At 35.2% G+C, this 21954-nt stretch overlaps 1 protein-coding gene across 3 annotated transcripts in view; it reads right to left on the minus strand.

The window, feature by feature from the left end:
• Positions 1-11515: 11515 nt before the first annotated feature.
• Positions 11516-21954, minus strand: part of LOC147068883 (uncharacterized) — a 53319-nt gene continuing 42880 nt past the window's right edge. The window contains exons 2-3 of one of the 3 annotated variants that reach the window (XM_085951475.1): positions 13743-14186; positions 11522-12984 (exon numbers count right to left, since the gene is read on the minus strand). In XM_085951475.1, coding sequence (XP_085807601.1) covers positions 12565-12984; positions 13743-14048 — 726 coding nt within the window. In that variant the 5' untranslated portion in view covers positions 14049-14186 and the 3' untranslated portion in view covers positions 11522-12564. Of the gene's footprint in view, positions 12985-13742; positions 14187-21954 lie in introns of all 3 variants that reach the window. The other 2 variants (XM_085951476.1, XM_085951474.1) reach the window with 2 other exon arrangements.

A 21954-nucleotide genomic window follows, 5' to 3' on the forward strand; every position in this document is an offset into this window, starting at 1 on the left:
CAATGTACCATACGCAGTCTCAGACATAGGTTAAGGTCTCGATTGCTAAGGAGGCATCTCATTTTGATAAAGGCACTCCTTTATAGTTTTTATTTCCTGAGACAGGTCCCATTTCTCATTGACCCTAATGTTATTATTAATATTGACCTAAATATTTATAATGGGTCACACGTTCGATTGGTTCGCTGTTAATGACAAAATTTGTGTTGATGTCTGGTGTCACTATGTTTGATACTAGTAATAGTTTTGTTTTCTTGAGGTTCATTTTTAAACCATAAGAAAGCTCGTTTACCCTTTCTACCAGTTGATGTCTCTTTAAGCTATCAGCAATCAGCACAGTATCATCGGCATATCGTATATTGTTAATATGTTTTCCATTAACCAAAATACCCACCGATTCACCTTGTAAGGCTTGAAAATAGCTTCCAATACATGTTAAATAGCAGAGGTGATAATATACACCCCTGTCTTACACCGTGACGAACTTTTACCTCTCCACTGATTTCGTTTTCGATCTTAATATTTGCTGATTATTTCCAATATAAGTAAGCTATCAATTGAATGTCTCTTGCATCGATGCCTTTCTCCTGTAAGAGTTCGAGAAGTTTAAGATGCTTAACAGTATCGAATGCTTTCTCGTAATCGATGAAACACATATCAACATCACCATTAACATCTAGGCCAGTGGTTTTCAAACTTTATGTTACTACGCCTCCCTTTTAAAAAAATCTAATCTTGGCGCCCCCTCCGCTTTATTTCAATAAATAATAGACACCTTTTTAAATAGTCAAAAATGTACTAATACAAAAGTGAAAAAAGAAATATAAAAATAAAAAAGGTTTTATTTACTACCTATTTGAGGTATATTCATTTTTAAATTAATTTGTTTTTCATGCGATGAATGTGCTTGTTTATTAGCACAATCAATTTCAATAGTAGTCAATCCAAATTCATCATCGTTTATCGACAAATGAACTATATTATGGGCCCACATTCTGAAGTGGGCCCCCAGGCCAGGATCTTTGGCAGACCCACCTACCTATCGCTGAGGTTAAGGGCAGTGTGGTGCTATAAAGTAGTGTTTCCTAAATTATACACGGGAGTTATCATTTAAGTATATCAAGCATCATAAAGGTATCAAATCAAATTGCAACACACAACCACATATTTAAAATATATAATAGTTTTGGAACAATGCAGCGCCGCAGGCAACTTTTTTTACTATTAATAAAATAATGTGAAAAGTGCATTAGCAAACTATCCAAGAACTCGGTAAATAGATTTTTGTTTGCTTCAATATATCTGGCGCAGAAATCATTTAAAAGTGGAAACATGGCGAACTTATTTTTTTTGTAATTTTGATTTCCAAAGCTCCAATTTTTTATGAATGCCTTCACTTTGCCTTTTTAAATCAGTAAATGCATTAGTGGTCCTTGCATTGATTTATTCACTCATATTTTTTTAATTTCAACCAAATATACAAGTTTAACAACAAAATTATCGTTTCTAAACAAATCTGCCTAAAATTTCAACATTATGATTTCACCTTTTTATTAATTTTTTTTACAAGATAGCCAGCGCGCTTCACAATAGTATAGAAGTGAGGTATTATAAAATGAGACTCCATATTTGCAGACAGGTTTGCAAACAACCTTTTATAGGACTGTTTTTTTATGTAGTTTATGACTAGCGGCCTTTTTATAAACTATGCATTTGTAAAATGCAAACCTGTGGCTACATTAATTGTGTTTTTTCGCGCCTCCCTTTGCAACATTCCGCGCCTCCTAGTTTGGAAATCACTGATCTAGGCATCTTTGCACTAGAACATTCAAGCTGAAAAGTGCTTTGCGAGTTGCTCAAACCACTACTGAAGCCAAAATTGTGTCATCCATGTCTTCTTCACATTTTCGAAAAATCCTATTATAGATGATTTTTAATAAAACTTTTAACATGCGGCTCATCAAACTTATTGTTCTAAACTTGCTGCACTCCTTTGCATTCGCCTTTTTTGGTAGACTGATGAATGTCGATTTCAACCAATCATCGGGAATTATGTCCGTTTCGTAAATTTTATTAAACAAATCAACGAGAATTTCTAATTGATCTTCTTCTAATAATTTTATCATTTCGTTGTAAATATTATCAGTGCCGACAGCTTTACCATTTTTAGAATTTCATATTGCGTTTATTATTTCTGCCTGGGGCTTGTTCACATTCATTAAAAGTATAGCCAATAGGTCCCCTATCATCATCTCAAACAGATTGTCAATATATGTCTTTCAACGAATCAGCTTCTTTTCTATATCTAATATAATACGCCCATCTTCGTCTTTCAAGATGGTTAATGAGGTTCCTCTCGTAATTCCCAATGTTTCCTTTATCTTCTTGTGCATATTAAAGAAATCATATTTTCGTTGGAGATTTTCAATTTCTTTGCATTGGTCAAACATCCATTCTTCTTTAGCTGTACGAATTTTTCTTTTTATGGTGTTATAATTCTCCTATATTGAGTTTCATTTTTATTTTTCCATTTTATTCTTTCGTCCATTAAAGACAGAATCTCATCTGTCATCCATTTTTGCTTCTTAGCTGTTCTTTTATATTCTAATTCAGTGCTGTCCAACTTCTTTTAGGCCGCGGGCCATTTTTTCTTTAGCAAACATTTCGGGGCCAAAGAGCATAGGTAAATGATAAGTCAGTTAATGTCAAGTCAAAAGTTATTCTTTTATACCAAAAAAAATCAAAAATAACACAACTAGAAATAATAAAAACAATAATGATTACAGGATGTATCGAAAATACAGAGGGGATGGATACGGAGGAGTAGCGATTCTGGTGCATAAAACACTGGCGTCTAAAGAAGAAATAAAGAAAGACGGAAGAGCTAGGCAAAATAATTATAAAGCTATTTAACAGAATAAGAGTGAGGACCTGATCGACGGATCCCCTTCTAGAAGAGAAGAGGCGATATGACAGCGAGTCGCAGTCAAAGCCTCGGTAAAATCACAAAACAAAAATAATATTAAGTTATTTTTATTTTGTAAAAAATTTTATTCATTATAAATTAATAATGGGAGCATTGTGGCCTTAGTTGTTAAGGCTATACGTCAGTTGAGGCATGGTCTAAAAAGATCGAGGCTAGGCGATGCGCGGATTGCGGGTGCAAATGACGCATGCCGAACCAAACATAATTTGTCATATAATTCGAATATGCGCCCATTTAATGTTCTGTTTATTGTTCTATTAGTAACAATAATAATATATTCATTGACATGTTTTCTTTTTCAAGTAAATGGGTAACGTTTTTAGTCATCTTTACACGATTTAAGAATTAATACCCTCGTCGCCATCACGAAACAAATTGACGTGTTCCCAGCTCGACGTTCTCTCTCCGAATGCCAGCAAGTCCAAAATTTCGTCGCGCCTATAGTTGAAAATTATTTGCCGTTTCACTGATGTATAATTTCTTTTATGTCAATATCAACAAGCAGAGTTATATATTTTGATTTTATGTATTTCATGTCAGAGATAGCTCGCAGATATATGTACTTCTGAACATAGAAATGATTTGAAGTCCAAAATCTCTCATTTGTGGGTATTTTTCTATATCTAAAAGTTTGAACCAGTTGCTCCACTTACTAGACGCAATAAATGAGTCAGCCTGAAGGTCGCATAATTCCAATTGATTTAGGATCAACAGAGCTAATATCAATATTGAATGGATCACTGAATAAATTAATACATACTCAGCTTAAGGTCATCAAATTGAGAAAATCTTGTATTAAAATCTTCAATCAGGGTATTTAATATAGGTAAAAAAAATTCGAAATTCAATTCTCTATTACATTCCTCCATTTCACCGTGGCAGCTTAAGCGTTGGACTATAACGCCGTGGGTCCCAGGTTCGAATCCTGGGTCTGGCAAGTACACATATTGTTTTCCAATTTGTGGGTGTCAGGGTATGGACTTAATAGGTTGAGCAAGTGGCTGACATCCATTTCTCGTAAAAAACAAAATCTGTCTATACAAACCTCTACTCTGTGGAGGCCCATAATATGATCCTATTAGGATCGGACATGGTCGAAAGAAAGAAGAATTTCTTCATAGAACTCTTTGCAAGATTCAAAATGAAATAAATTATTTTCCTGCAAATTTAACTTCAACAATTCGCGAGCCGAATACTACAAGGTTCTAAGTGTTCGTCCTTGAAAAAACAAACCCAACAATAAAGAAGTATTCTAAGCAGCCTCATTGTTACTTTTGTTTCTCCAAGGACAAATACTTAGAACCTTGTAGTTCCCCACTCGCGAATTTCAGTTTGTTTCTAAATTTATTTATTTGTAATGCAATATTTTAATTCTCATCAACAAATTTATGTTTTTTTCAAGCTGGAAAAATTAAGCAGTATATTTCTTTGTTTTGAAAAAGTATTTTTAATATTCAGTATTATAATGAAATATTTTCATATTTTAATGTATGATGGGTAATTCTCTCTCCAATGTTTGATGAAAAATTTTGGTGGGCCGCATGTGGCCCGCGGGGCCCAGTTGGACAGCGCTGTTCTAATTGATTATTAAATATAGAGAACACATCTTTTATCCTGTACCACTTGTCTGTTATATCAGAGGATGTAATGACTGAAGTTTTTATTTGTTCTATTTCTGTGTTCAGTGCACTTTTCACTTGTTCTTTGACATCGGGATCTTTCAGTTGATTGATCATGAGATAGTGATTGTTCAAAATATTCTGCAGAATGATGAAACCATATACTAAATTTGTCGCCATGACAGCATGTGGCGTGCATCATAATGTATTCGAACCATAAAGTTGTGATCAAATTGAGATGCATGAGTCGCATACTGTCACGGTGTAAAATTTATTTTAGAGCAGAACATTTTGAATGATCACCACCTCTGTAAATTCAATGATGGAGAGTGCCAACTCTATTGTATTAGTATTTTGAATTATTATTTATTATGTATGCTGATTTCAATTAATTTTAACATGTGTGCGTACGTTAAAATTACTTGCTATGTATCGCATAATATTTTAAACAGAACCCATCTTGCAGACCAGACAACCATACATAGATAGTGCCAACTGCTAAAAACAAAAAATACGCAATTTCGACGTATGTCGAAAATGTGTAGGCATGTAGAAAATGATAAATAAACGTTCAAAACGTCATGCAGGTGTCGATGCAGTGCAGTACAACGTGAGGTGACCTCATTGTTGTTCTGGCGATTTCGGCAGATTTTGCCAACTGACAATGTTCGTTTAAAGGTTCAAAATGTGCTACGGGATGGGAGCATCAGTCTGATAACATTTTAAACACCAAGAAAGACGACATTACACACTTTCTTTGCGTAGCGGCAGCTTACTGTGACTTATTTCGCGCTTAATAGTGTGCCTCAGAAGTTCCCATACAAAGTTGTTTCTCCGACTTCTGGATCTCTTGAAATGTAGTAATTTTAGACTTACCACAATTTTTCTTTAAATAAGGACAGAGGAAATTACAGAAATAAACAACGCAGGTAAAAATACTTCATCGTGTATTTCATTATATTTACAAAATTTTATGTAGAAAACACATTTACTACAACAAAACAAATATTTAGGTAATTAAGGCTTTAAAACAAAATACTAAGTATGTGATCACACTACATACTTCTACTAAATTAATATTATTACATTGTTAACATTATTTTGTGCAAGAATTTAATTACATGAAATTAATTATTTTAAATAATTAACCGGTTCTATGCCTTCGGCTCGTGATCGACAGGCCGCATATCGATGGTCTAATGTCAATACCCCGTATCTGACCTATATGACAAAAATGACTTTTTGATGTACTAACATCAAAAAAAATACTGCCCATCGACTGCGAAATTCCCATATCTACCATTTTAGTGTAATTTCCCGTATCTGAGCATTGCAGAAATAAACCTGTGATAGTCCGTATCTTGCCTCTAAGCTGTCAAGCGTGTTGCATGACGTGTGTTGAATTCAACTTCAAAATGCCACTTTCGAATTATTTAAAAGCTAAAACAGTAAGTAAAATAACAAATATGGATGTTTATCTTTATATTAGGCGTTATGTGCTTTGCTTTACCACTTTTTACGTTACGGGTTATTAGCATGCTATGTAGTTACAACATGATTGTGTAAACTATTAAGTCAGATACGGGATATTAAATATTTAGTTTTATCAACTTCCTGTACAATTTGTAAAAAGTCACTTACGGGATATTAACATTAGGCCATCGATATAAAAATATTGCGAGTTATCTCGTCTGATTTTAAACTCAAATTACTAGCCACTGTTGATTGATTTGCATAATAGAAAAAATTAAATACACAGTGACATCTGTTTGAATAATAATGAAATACTAAGCCACAGATTATCGGTATTACAGCGAAAGCTTCGCTCTACATTCAATGTGTTGTCAGATACTGCCATAGTAATATCGTGAGGCATAGAAAAGGTTAACAGCAAAAAGGTGAGGAATGCGAAAAATGCAGAACTTCTCTGTATTTGACAAAAAAAAATACATTTCTTTAATTAAAAACCTACTTTGAACATTCCTTATATACATATTATTTTTATGCCCAAATAATGCATGCGTGGGTCGATTCACAAGCTTATTCAAAAATATATCACCTATTCATTGTGATATTGTAGAAAATTAATAATCAATACAATATTGCAGTGGCGAAGGGTGGAGGTAGGCTGTTAAGATCCGCCATAAACAGTGCACATTAAACTTTTTCAGACATGGATATTTGTTTTCGTTGAAATAAGACTACAATTTACAGATAATGTTGGTTAGTTTTTAAAATTCAATTAAACCCTAAGAAACCAAGCCATAATAGATAATAGTCAAAAAATACATGTATATCTATAAAATATCTAAAATTATGCAATTAAATCATACATAACTTTGAATATTTTATAAATAGAATAATATTTTATATATATTATAGTTTGGTTTAGGCAGGGCTTAATGAATTTAAAAAAAATAACCAAGAATATGTGCAATATGTATTTTTAATCCAACGAAAACAAATAACTATGAATGAAAAAGTGTGCACAATTTTGTCGTATTGCCCAAATTAGACTAAAACTATTATGGTTTCGTTTAGGCAGGGTTTAGTTGATTTTTAAAAACTAACTAACACCATCTGTAAATTGTAGTCTTAGTTCAATAAAAACAAATACATATGACTAAAAAAGTTTAGTGTGCACTATTTATAGCGAATCTTAACAGCCTACCTCCACCCTTCGCCACTGCAATATTGTGCATCCAATAAGTACTTTGTTGCATAAACGAATGTACAATTATACGCATTGGAGTGTCTCACTTAGAATTTTGAATAATTCGAGTTTGGAGGCAATCAAATGAGTTAAGACAGTGGATAATTCTTTTTATTGATTCTTGAACAATGCAGCAACCATAAAGTAAACAATGAAATGATAGAAATATCATGGAATTATAAACAAACCACATTGTGTGAGATTTGATAGTTTTGGCACGAAATAAAACTACAGCTGCAGACACACGGCATTGCAGTGGATGGCCGTAGACGTGCGTCGACGCAGGGTCTTATTTGATTCCAATTAAGTGATTTTTTTTTTTTTTTTTAATAATAACCATACCCTTGCTTTTTCGTACAAGGTGGTTGAGTGGGTTAGTTGCATTGATGTGGGGCTAATTAGGTGCCTCCATTTATATCTTTAATTTTCTTTATGGCCAGGATTAAATATTTTGTGTAGTGTTCTTGTGTTGTTCTATTGCTTAGTGCTTCGTGAGGCTTTTGGAGGTCAATTTCGTGATTATGTTGTCTACATCGAGTCCTGACAGTCCATCGCTCCCTTTCTAGTATAGGGCAGTCGTTGATGACATGCCACACAGTTTGAGATATGTTGCCGTCACATGGACAACAGTCATCATCCCTCAATTTAAATCTTTTTAGATAAGCTCGCACCGATCCGTGGCCTGTTAGTATCTGTGTGAGTTCGTGTGATATTTTTAAGTTCCTGGCAAGAGTGATGGCACAGTTTATGTTTGGAATAAATTTCTGCGTTATTGATCCTGTGGCGGATGTTGTGTATCTGTGGTTCCATAACTCTATGGTATCTTCGTTTAGTTTTTGTTTTGCGTAACTCAGAGGGACGTGTGTATAGGTTAAAGGTCTTTTGTCTGTTGTGGCTTGTTTAGCGTATTTATCAGTTTCCTCGTTTTCAGCTATCCCTGTGTGACTTCTTATCCAGAAGAATCTGGGGTTTGTTCCTATCATTCGAAGCTGTGTTGACAGTGTTAAAATGTCTCTTACAAGTGGGTGTGTCGATGATGGGTTTTGGAGAGCTACCAGACTGGATTGGCTATCTGAGAATATGTTTACATAGTGATAAGTGATTCTAATTGGATACAATTAGAATTAACATTTTGGACGCTGAAGACGCACCCGGGGCGTAATGACCAGGCGGCTGATCGATGTAATTAACATGCATTTTAAAGGTGGTAATTAAAAAATCATTATCTAGTCAGCAGAGAATGAGTTAAACAAGACCTGCGTTGACACATGTCGACTGCAATGCCGTCGAAAATAGCAACCGTAACAATAATCACATTCGCCTTACGTACAAGAAGAAATCGCATCTTCACATAATTTATGGTTCAATTTTTTTCTCAGTAGATGATTTTTGTTCGCGCTCATTTGTCCGTGGTGATGAATTTTTCATGTACCATATCAATCAGTGTTGCCAACTGTCATTCACAAAAATATGCCATATAGGATAAGAAAATAAAGTAGATGGCAGAATAAAATGGTAGATTTTTTCAAAATTAAAAAAGGGCCATTATGACAATTATGACAAAGTCATAAAATTTAAAATCAATGCAGGTTTATTTAGTTGTCATTTTGTATGTAACATTTAGTGTATTAAGAAATTATAAGATTTATATAATATATTTGAGTAGCTTGATATCAAAGCAGGCCAAACGCCATTTTTAACGAAGTGTATGTTTTAATTGAATATTGTGGTACATTTTCAAAAAATCAACCAAAAGTATCAAATACGGTAGTTTTTATAGAGATTTTTGAGTTTAAAGTTGGTATGTTATATGAAAAACTGACACTTTTCACACATGTTTGTGAGTCTCCTGTAAAATTTTGTAAATGGTGTTTGGCCTACTTTGATATCAAGCTACTCATTTGACTTAATGGGTCTGGTCTGTCTGCAAAGCAAACCACACACAGACGCACGCATTTACTCTATATTTACTGCGCATTGAACACACTGAACGAATTGATATACATGTAATGTTTGAGACTTTCAGGGTTGTTTTTTATCATAATAGATTTTTGGGTTTCCACCGTGTGTACTTCTTCCATCTTTTCTTGACGTTTCAGCCTCTGCAACGAGCCCGAAACGTCGAGGAAAGAAGGAAAAAGTACACACGGTGGAAACTCGAAAATCTATTACGATGAACGCATTGAATCTCTAGAAGGCTGTGATTGAACGCTTCGACAAGAATGCTAGTAAAATATAAAATATCAGGTGTAATATTCTAGCTTTATTATGAGAAGTTTTAAGCTGTTTGCGATGACGAAAAACACTAGATTTAACGTCAAACGCCAGATGGAAATTTTTCAAGCCGGATGCATATTTAAAATCTAGCAAGAAAACTGCTAAGTTGGCAATGCTGATATCGATGGGGTAGTTCAGATTTGTGTGTTTCAATGTTTGGATTGAAAAACATATGAGACAGTCTAATTAATTACAAAAACTGATAAGTCTACAGAATTACATATTACAGTCATTAAATGAATCATTAAATTCTCTCCTATAATACATTTAGAATTAATAATATTTGAGTGTTATAAGTCATTTTATTGTTCCATATAACAGACTACTGATTTTAAATGTGAAAATTTAGAAAAGATTATGAAAATATAAAAATTCAAAGACAATTTTCGGAGCTTGCTATTTGCGTGTCCGGAAATTTGTACGTATGCAGTTCGCCGTTTCACACTTCACCGTAAAATGTTGTATCGGAAATAGATGGTCATATTTTATTAAAGACCGTCCAACTTCTTTGGTTCGTATAGTACTGAGTAATTCGTGTGTAAATAAACAACGATAATCTTGTCAGTTAACGAGACACTTGTAAAGCCAGTGCTCACCTACGCATCGGAAACCTGGACATTAACTCTGCGAAATGAACGAGCCCTGAACATCTTTGAAAGAAAATTCTCCGCCGTATATATGGACCGATCAGGGACGGCACCAATTGGAAGAGAAGATATAATGCTGAGCTCTACAAGCTGTACGAAGATTGCAGCGCAGTTCAATCAATTAAGATTGGGAGACTGCGATGGCTAGGTCATGTGCACCGTATGAATGACAATGAACCGGCAAAGAGAGTGATGTCCAGCAATCCAATAGGGCGTAGAAGAGGCAGGCCAAAGATTCGCTGGTTGGATGGAGCTGCACGTGACTGCCGTATTCTGGGGGGTACCGAATTGGAAAGCGGCCACACTGGATAGGAGGTGGAGGGAGCTGTTGGAAGAGGCCAGGACCCACACCGGGTAGTCGCGCCCTTGATGATGATGAATCTTGTCAGTTTACAGGAAAGCCAGCGGCAAACAAATTTTGAAAATAGGCGATACACTGGATTATTTGTTAGGTTAGGTGAAATATCAAATTGAACACATCAATAATATCTGATATTTGAAACCAATCATTATCAAATTAATGTTCATATTGAATCTAATAAAATTGGAACATTATTGTCTGCAATGCTCCACGAACAACGCGTAATTTTTTCATCTCAGGCTTTACTCACGACGAACTGTGCTACGGTGAAATGTGATACATACAATTTACATTTGACATATAAAGGCAATACGACGTCATACCAAACGGTTCTTAGTTCAACACACTTTTGGCACTTATAATATTTAATGACTTTTAATTGAGGTGTTGAGGATTAAACGAATACAAGTGAAATATAATTAATACATGTAACTGTTGTGTATGACAATTTATGCTAATATTGGAGTATTTCAAGTCTTATATCCCACGGAGAAAGTATAAAATATCCTTTCTTAGACTAGAAATAATGGATGATTTGAGAATAATACCTCATTTACATAGTGTTGAAAATAGTAACGTAGAAACAATGTAACACCGCCAAAAAAACGTCATCCCCTAAGAATCTAATTCCATGAAACCCTAAATAGGCCAGAATCATTATAGGGCAGACTCATAGAAATATGAGAATTGTTGACTACAAAACAGCAATTTTATGTAATTATTCATTGCTGTTAATAAATAATATTCAAATATTGTTTCGTATCCGCAATGTGAGAAGACAGTTATTTTTTGGCACTGATGAGTCACATGATCTGACTCGTCGCCGATTGGCTGCAGCGAGACGCTCTGTGTCTATTTTTAAATGAATGCATTTATGCACTCGGACAGACGTGGCGCATCAATGGTTTTGTTTTAAAAAATCAACAGAACGTGCGTGGATACGAAACTAGTACCATGTTGTAATCTACCATTAATGTATAACATATTCTATTCTCCGCAAATAAATCCTGCCATTTTCGAAGCGTGTTTTTTTTTCAAAGTAGGTACACAAACAATGCCATTCATCGTACACTACCAAGAGAGAGAAAGTACCTAAAGCTCTCTCTCCCCATCTTCGGAGGTGATAAATGATATATTCATTGTCAGTGTTCATTCATATTCATTTGCCTTTTAGTGAGTGTACACAGTTCCTGAAGATGCCGAAAGGTGAAACCCGTGTTGCAAAAAATGACTCAAATGGAATAGTTCCATTAGTACAAAACTTAAATCCATTAGAATTTAAATTCAAATGTCATCAAGTAGACTCAGTACAAATTTATAAGACGGTTTTGTGTAGCTTTTTGTGCTCAAAAATAATAGTTTAAACTAAAAGATTATATCGTCACTGTTCTGGCAGAAGACGCTAATTCGAAAAAATTACATATCGAGTTAGTTATACCAAAATGTTCCTTATTTCAAACGTTACCGTCTGGAAACCTTCTTAATAAATAAACAGTCTTTATTTTAAAGTCATTCTTTTTACGATTACTTAATAAACTCACATGATAGACCATTTCAAACATTTTAACAACTTCAAAGTCAAATTTACTCAACACTAGTATTCTCCAGTTAGTGTGTTCTGCCAGAACTGGACGATATACAATAAAATTTAATTAAAATAACTGATAATACTGACTATTTATATCGGCCAATGGGTAGCCATATAAAGCAAATTCTATCGGATAACAAATATTATGTTGGTGTTATTGACCGTCTTAAATATTAAATTCACCTCTACCTTCGGTCGATAGTATTAATATGATATTTAATCGTCGATTTACTCGACTCGATCCACTTGTATTCGTTCAATCCTAAGCTCTTTAATAGACCTACAAATCCAACATGCCATGCCAAACGCTGCTACTTAATTGAAAACAATCGGCACTTAACACTATTCAATCTGTTTTAATTATCTAATCGAATCACTGAACACTTTCAATGTAAGCTCCACTCTTGGCCTCGTCGAGAATTTCACTAATTTTATACATGGCGACCTGCAACGAATGTTGGTCACTAATCTCCGACAGTTGGTTCGCCACATACTCAACGAATGTGTCCATCTGTCTCCATGATACGGCACCGTTCGTGGTAACCGGAACCACCTCCCCCACCGCACTGAATCCCGGCTCGACTTTCACCTCGAGACTTCCATATTCGATTTCTATTTCATCCAGATTCGACCGAGATACATTTCGCAGGGGATCGAGAGGGATTTCTTTTGTTCCGTAAGCGCCGGGTTCTGTTTTGACCGCCGGCAGGTCAACGCCGTTCGGTTGTACATCTTCAGGAGAAGTAATTTCTGTTTTCACGGCAGGCACCGATAATGATGTTGATGGAATTGCCTGTAAATGAAAAAAAAATACATATTATTAATTTGGTACACATTGTTTTTAAAACCACAGTTGGACGTACATAATCACTGCCGCCTGGTTAACGATAGTATTTTGATAGAGCTGTACATTTAGGATGGCCACACGTCCTGTATTTATATGACATGTTCCGTATTTTAACATTTTTTTGTCCAACAATACAGATAATGGTGGTAAGGATAAAATTCTGGATTCACTCAAAATTAAAGATATTTCTAAAAACAATATTGTTTTTAAAATGGACATGTTTTTTAACCTTTTTTATGCCTCACGATATTACTATGGCAGTATCTGACAGGTCGCGGATTTTTAACGACACACGTTGAATATAGAGAGAAGCTCTTACTAAAATCACTGTGTGACTTAGTATTTCATAATTATTCAAACAGATGTCAGTGTGTGTTTAATTTTTTAGATAATGCAAATCAATCGACAGTTGCTAGTAATTTGAGTTTAAAGCCGGATGAGATAACTTAAAATTATAAATTTGTATGTGCGGTCAGTCGATCACGGCCTCAGAGCGAGAAAACTCGCTGAAGGCATAGAACCGGTTAACAACGTTTTCGCGAATACAAAGAATTAAAGAAGAACGCATTGTTTAGCAACTAATATTATACTATATACTAATATAATAATAATTCATACAATTAAAAATTTGTGTAGGTATGAAATTTAATTTAAAAAGCTCTCGTGGTAATTTCTAAGCAAATCTGATGTAACTAGAAAATTACCAGGTGGCAGGGCCACCTGTCGACATTCTTGTATGTGGCTTGTCTGTGAGCTGCCGCGTCACTTTGTCGGCGTAGTTGTGCGTGTTCTGGTGCTTCAGACTGAAGTCTTTGCCTGTGAGCCGCCGCATCAGCCTGTCGGCGCAGCAGTGCTCGTTCCGGCGTTTCAGATTCGATTCTTCGACGATGAGCCTCCGCATCGGCCTGGCGGAGTCTTTGCAGAGTCTCCTGACTTTGGCGGGCACGCCATCGCTGGACTCGTTCCTTTGTCAAGCGACGACGCCTAACCGATGGTTCTTCCTTTTCCATGATGTCTCAATTTTTTGATAGCATATGTTGCGTAAGAATACAGTAGGTGAAACCACACTTTCAGAAAGGGTTAGCGGCACATTTTTTAAAACATTGTTACTATTTAATTTGAGTTTTGCATGTATATTGTAGAACACACTATATGGTTGAGGGCAGTGACATATTAAAAAAACAAAAACAACTATGTGTTATATGACTATAACTCTCTATAACTATGTCGCTCTCTCCTACAGATTTACGTATTCAACAAAGCTCTCTCCAGTGCCGAAGCGTGGATGTAAGCTGTATCTGACATATTATATTTTCATTGAACCAAGAATACAAATCGCGAGTGGAGAACTACAAGGTCCTAAGTGTTTGTCCTTGAAGAAACAAAAGTAACAATGAGGCAGCTGAGAATTCTACTTTATTGTTGGGTTTGTTTACTCAAGGACGAATACTTAGAACCTTGTAGTATTATGCCGGGTCCACACCGAAAACAAGTCGCGCGACAACTCGTTAAATTTTACGATAAGCATGATAATTATCGTAAAATTTCTTAAGCAATTATGATAATTATCGTAAAATTTAACGAGTTGTCGCGCGACTTGTTGCCGGTGTGGACCAGGCATTAGGCTCGCGAAATGTGTAGATGGTGTTTGTCAGTTTTTAAAATTAAATTAAACCCTGCCCAATCCAAGCTATGGTAGACACTTAAGGTGACGCATCAGTGAAACGCCAAATAATTTTCAACTGTACGCGCGACGAAATTTTGTACTCGCTTCGCATTCATTGAGAGAACGTCGAGTCAGACATACGTCACTTTGCTGCGTGATGGCGACGGGCCAATTAATTCTAAAATCGTGTAAAGATGACTAAAAACGTTACCGTTAAAAAAATTATGCCATTAAACCATATATAATTTTTGATATTTTATAGATAGAAGAATATTTTTTATCTATTATGGTTTGGTTAGGCAGGGTTTGATTGAACTGTAAAAACTAATTAGCACCATCTGCAAATTGTATTCTTAGATCAATGAAAACCAATATGTTTGACTGACATAGCTTAGTGTGGGTTATTTATGTCGGATTTCAACAGGCTACCTCCACCCTTCGCCATTGATAAACAGTATACTAGAAAGAAAGATATTTTAGAAAGAATCTTTATAGAAATAAATTTGTTCTCGAAAACTATATTTTAAAACTTCTTATCATTATTTGAGACAATACGGACATCATTTTATAAGGTCTGTGTCTTGGAATTGAAGGGGTACCCTTGAGCCTTGATACGCGGCGAACGCGCCTAATGCTTCAAATACATTATGATCACGTCACGTACTGTCACATGCTGGTATGGCGCAAATTTGGTCTACGGTTGCAGAATATTTTGATTAATCACTATCTCTATAAATTCAATGATGGAGAGTGCCAACTTATAATATTATGTAGATAGTGTTTGTTAATTTTTAAAATTCAATCAAACCCTGCCTAATTCAAGCCATAGTAGATAATAGACAAAAAATATTCGTTTATCCATAAAATAATACATAATTTTAGATACTTTTAGGGATAGAAGAATATTTTTTAACGATTATGGTTTGGTATAGGCAGGGCTCAATGAATATTAAAAAATTATAAAACACTACCCTTTGTAGTCTTATAGTGTCTGTACACGTGCAAGGGTTGTCTTGCAACAATAGTGTATATTTACAACTCGCAATAATAACTGTTTAGACGTAAAAGTCCCAACTGTCTCTCCAATCTCATTTTTCAAGAGTAAGCGATACACGATGTTGTCATTTTATGGTACTATTTGACAGGTCGTGAAAAATCGGTTAACCTTATAATGAGAGACTTAAAACGTGGTATAGTTCGTTTTTTTCAGGTTTCAGGTTTGGCAGGTTTGCCACTATCGTTCTACTGTTGCGTGAAAATTGGGAACAAAAAGAAAAATTCTTTTTTGAAAAAAATACGACACCCGACAGGAAAAGAACCTGTGTCTCTCGGGATTCGTGCCCGCGCACATCGACCACAGTACTGTAGGTATCCTATCTAATTGCGGCAAATTTTAACTAATGGCTCTTATCATCCGCATCCGCCTTCCGCATCTCACTTTAGTCCTTTCGACGCAAAGCAATTATTACATAATTTATTAATTAATCGTGGCAAAATTTAATTAAATACGTGTATTTGCCCATCACAACATTTAATTACCAAATATAATATTCAATTTAATAAAACAAAAATCGATTGCCAAAGTAGTTTGATTTAGAAGAGCACTGATAAGTGGGTAATAAAAGTGGCCAATAGTTAAAATTTGTCGCAATTAGTATGTCACCGCGTAGCATAGAGGTAATGTGCGCATGGGGCGTAAACCCGGGAGATGCAGGGTTCGATTCCCTGCTTACTTTTTTTCAAAAAAAAATTTTTTCTATTGATTATAATATATTTTCTCAAAAAGTGTTTTTCAAAATTATGTATGTTCAATAATTAGAATGGTACATTCTTAAATCTGGTGAATTATTCGTTGAATAAAAAAAATAGTTAATTATGCATCATTTTAGATATTTAATTGTATTAAAATTGTAAAAGTATTTTATGACTATTATCTATTATGACTTGGTTTAGCAGGGTTTAATTGAATTTTAAAAACTGACCAACACTATCTGAAAAGTGTAGTCTTATTTCAATGAAAACATATACGCATGACTAACAAAGTTTACTGTGCACTATTTATGGCAGATCTTAACAGCCTACCTCCACCCTTCGCCACTGCTATACGGTCATCTCTTTCCGAAAAGAAAGCTCACGGCGAACTGTGCCACGGTGAAATATTTTACGTACAATTTACACGTAAACGAGAAAACTAACAGACACGCCAAATTTGAGATTATCTGATATAAAATAGAAATAATGAATAATAAAATGTTCATACCATTTCGTTTTCTGACGCATTCAATTTTACATTTCTTTTCCTACGCCTTCGTTTTTTAGCGGCAAGAGGATAATGTGTTCGGGGCATGTTTCCACAAGATGGGGTGGCGCGATCAACGGCCAGTCCAGAATGAAATAACGATGCTTCACTATCGTATTAATCAGTTATCGTTTTTCACACAATTTTAGTACACTTGCAACACAATATAGTACACTTGATAAAAATATTGTACTTTCACAAAAATTATAATGCGCGTTGTCGTGTAAGCGAAGTTTTTTAGCAGTCAATATTCTCTTCGGGACTGGATTCAAGACCTTTTTTGTGAGGTTTAAGTGAACATCAAAAATTACATCCGACAGCTGTTTTCAGTAGGCCCTTGAACGGGAACTGAAACGAAAAAACCGTTATTTTTGTCAGAATGAAAACCATAACCGAACCGGAAAAAAATAGTTTTTTTCAGTTCGGTACATGTTCAAACGCACGCGCGTTAACATGATTAATTTTCAATTTCAATTTATTTAATTTTAGCACATTGTGGACATTACAAATTATAAGTTTAAGACGTTCACAACATGACATGAAACATTATTTATAAAGAAAAAAATGTAATAAAAGCGATAAAAATGAAAATATAAAAAGAGAACATAATATAAACATACAAAAGCAGTGAAAATACAATTGTACATCTATAGAAGTTCAATGAAGTACACCGAGGTTGCTAAGGAGATCCTATTCTAAGAATTTATAAAATAGCATCCACCTAAACTCACCCTCACGGAAGTGGAATATATCAACACCCAAAGCAATTTGAAGATATAATGCTGAGCTCTACGGGTTGTACGAAGATTGCAGCGCAGTTCAATCAATTAAGATTGGGAGACTGCGATGGCTAGGTCATGTGCACCGTATGAATGACAATTAACCGGCAAAGAGAGTGATGTCCAGCAATCCAAAAAGGCGTAGAAGAAGAGGCAGGCCAAAGATTCGCTGGTTGGATGGAGCTGCCAGTGACTACCGTATTCTGGGGGTACCGAATTGGAAAGCGGCCACACTGGATAGGGACAGGTGGAGGGAGCTGTTGGAGGAGGCCAGGACCCACACCGGGTTGTCACGCCCCTGATGATGATGATGACGAAGCAATTTGGTTGAACAAAGTTATCGCCCTCCCAATTGGCATTAGCAGTGGCAGGTTGGTTCTGCACCTTGGGAGAATAAACAACTGATGCTCTTTATTTCTAAGATAGTTATCAGGGACACACTGGTCAACACTAGCCAGAATGGCAGAGTTATCATCTATACCTCATATGTAGCTAAATAAATATCTCTTCTAAATTGCAGACCGCAGTATGTAAGCATACCTATGAGAAAGTCAGTTGGATAACGCCACGGATAGTATCTATACAACCTCATGTAAAGGAGTCTCAAGAATGATATTATTCCCCACTTCAGTTGTCGTAGGCGCAACACATCTTACGTCTTGGGTCTTGGACTCTTCGGTCCACTCACTACTATCCACTCGAGGCTGAACCAAAAACTGAAAACCGGAGACGAACCGACATATATTTTTTACTATATATTAGGAATAAATAATTACAAGATAAAAAGAACTTTTTATATACGTTTTTAAATTTTCTGTTGAACCATATAAACTTGACTTGACTAGCTTAAACGCTCAAAAAAATTTGTACTTGACATGTCATATTGATTTTCATAGTAACGCATGTATATATTAATAATTTAGTTAGGACCCCAGCTAGCAACCAATAATGGTGTCGAAATAATTTTTCATACAAAACAGAATTAACTGAAAATGAATTCAATTCTACTTAAAGATAGCTAAAAGTATTATAAGAATACGAGCTAAGAAAAACGTAAAATAAATAACGATTTGAAGCTTTGGTTTTCAGCGTTTCTGAGCTCTAAGTAAAAAATTTTCTTTCAGAGTTGCATTCCACAGCTTTTTCCGAATTTAAAAATTGCAGTATTTTTGACGTAGGTACCATTTTATGTTTATTTCGCACAAAGTACGCGGATCAAAATTATAGTACAAATACAATAAGTCCTTTTTTATATTACGGTTGGCACCACTGGTATATAATTATTTAATTAATCTGTCGAAACTTGGTGGTATATTCTTCACATTACGGCTTTACGAAAAGCTAATTTTATATGTACGTCTGATGAATTAAGAGCAATAATTCATCAGTTAAGTCTTTCACCGCTAAAACGCGCCAGGCGTGTGGCCTTTAGATCTAATACTTTCACTGGTGACTAGTTAATTGTGGAAAATGGAAAAATGGAAAATGGAGAAAATTGAGTTTAGAGCTGTTATTAAACATTTTAATATAAAAGGGTTAACAGCAAAGGAAATAAAAAATGAGTTGGATTTAGTTCACGGCATATCTGCTCCTTCACTTGCAACTATTTATAACTGGTTAAATGAATTTAAACGTGGTCGTACATCAACAAAGGATGAACCACGCTCAGGACGTCCTGTAGAGGTGACTACACCAGATATGATCAATAAAATCCACGATATGGTGTTAAGTGACCGAAGATTAAAGTTGAGTGAGATAATTGAGGTTACAAGGATCTCAAAAGGTAGCGTCATTTCTATTTTACATGACAAATTGGGCATGAAAAATATTTCTGCAAGATGGGTGCCGCGTTTGCTCACAGTCGACAATAAACGCAATAGGGTGGTGGCCTCTAAAGCCCTGTTGTCGCTCATGCAACGCAATCCGGATGAATTTTTTCGTCGCTTTGTGACTGTAGATGAAACATGGATACACCACTATACTCCCGAGACGAAAGAACAGTCAAAGCAGTGGATTGCGAAGACAAACCATGTCCAAAGAAGGCGAAAACCGTAAAATCAGCTGGTAAGGTTATGGCTACTGTATTTTGGGATGCACGTGAAATTATTTTCGTTGACTATTTGGAAAAAGGAAAAACAATAACAGGGGATTATTATGCATCTTTATTGGACCAGCTAAAAAACGAAATTGAAGAAAAATGGCCTCATTTGAACAGGAAAAAAATCCTCTTTCATCAGAACAATGCGCGTGTTCACACATGTTTACGATCAATGGCTAAAATTGAAGAATTGAAGTTCGAATTGGTCGACCACCCACCGTATTTGCCAGATTTAGCCCCCAGTGACTTTTTCCTTTTCCCAAACTTAAAAAAATGGCTAAGTGGACAAGGTTTTTTTTCAAATGAAGAAGTCATCGATCGGACAAATGCTTATTTTGAGGACCTTCCGAAAACTTATTTTTCTGACGGTTTAAAAAAAATTGAGAAACGTCTAACCAAGTGTATTGAGCTCCAATTATTGACCCACCCTCGTACCATTGTTTTCTTTTTGAGAATATCACAGCAATCGCACTTTTTGGACAAGCATAGAATAAATCAACTATTTTAAACAATATTCTCACCGAAAACAACACGTTCGATTATAAATTAAGATGTTTTTACTATTCACAATGAATACTAGTTATGCGTCAATTACATTGAGCTACTTTACGAGCTGTTTGTTGACGAATTTAAAAGCAGGCGATTCAGCTACTGCGATTGTGATGATGACACACAAAACTTTCCATTCGCTGAGAAGCCAACAAGCTAGCGACTATTTTGACAGAACGTAGTTGGTTTTTTACGGGGAGGGCTCTACTGCGCAGACGCAGTAGGCACACACACCGGCGTGCAGTGTGTGAAGTTGACCGGCTTTCAACTTTTCTCGGTAGATTGTTTACAATCTGTTTGTTAGCTTGTTCGATGATGACACTGGGCGACTTTACAGGCAGATTGTAAATTCGCCAACAAACAGTTCGTAAAGTAGCTCAATGTAATTGAGGCATTTTACAGGAATAGCGAATAATAGCATCCAGAAGTACAGTTTTTGTATATGGCACTTGTAATGTTTTCCAATGATATAATACCCCGTTTACACGTGCATGGATTTACTGCAAGAGTATGTATTATCTCGGCCATAACAAGAAAATGCACATGTAAACACGTATTGTCATGCCAGTTGCAAGATTGCATGCATGAATCAAAAAAATTCGGAAGCTTCTGAATTTTCATGTAACAGTTGGGATTTTTTTGATCTGCAATTTTCGATTCGCAGGCAGTAGATAGTGGCGAGCCTGCTGGCAAAAAAATGAACTAAACTGCTGAGACTCATTTTGATGTTAACCGATTTTTATGACCTATCAAATAGTACCATAAAATGACAACATCGTGTCTCGCTTATTCTTGAAGAATGAGATTGGAGAGGCAATCTTAAGTGTATACAGGTTATTGTCACGATAATTTAAAATACACACTATTGCTGCCAGTAAATCCATGCACGTGTACAACAGGCGCTATTAGTATTGTAGATAAAATAAAATTGTTAACTAATTTATTTAAAAATCTTTCGAAATAATTATTATATCCATTGTCTATGCTCGCAGATATTATGACAAAAATTCAATCACAGCTAATCGTACTGATGTGACAATATCATTTTATTTTAGTTTACCAACAATATTGCCAACTTGACTGTCAGTCACAAAAATTTGCTAGGTAGGGCAAAAAATCCTAGATTTCCTCTCTAATTAAAAAAATGTCTAGAAGCTAACATTCAAAAAAAAAAAAATGTCATAATAATTACTGTCCAACACGTTCTTCTTGGCTACGTGTTAAAACTGTGAACTAACAAGCTCCTCCCATTTTTAACCGCACTTCCATTATAAACTAACAAGTCCCTCCTATTTAGTTGATGACAGCGCCTTCCGGTATTTGCATCTTCTTGTTGGACAGTATGTATTAACATTGTTTTTACCACAACAAAGAACAAAGAATTTATTATTTCAAAACTAATAAATAAGCCATGCTAAGAAATAATATTATGGTCATCGATTGGAAAATAAATTATCATTTTATTTCATTGATAAGATAATAGGTATGTCATGTAACCTACGTTTATTGCTACTCCATTGATCGC

This window comes from Rhyacophila brunnea, unplaced genomic scaffold, assembly GCF_057557595.1.
Source record: "Rhyacophila brunnea isolate RB1 unplaced genomic scaffold, BYU_Rbru_1.0 scaffold_24, whole genome shotgun sequence".
In the NCBI taxonomy this organism is placed as follows: domain Eukaryota; kingdom Metazoa; phylum Arthropoda; class Insecta; order Trichoptera; family Rhyacophilidae; genus Rhyacophila; species Rhyacophila brunnea.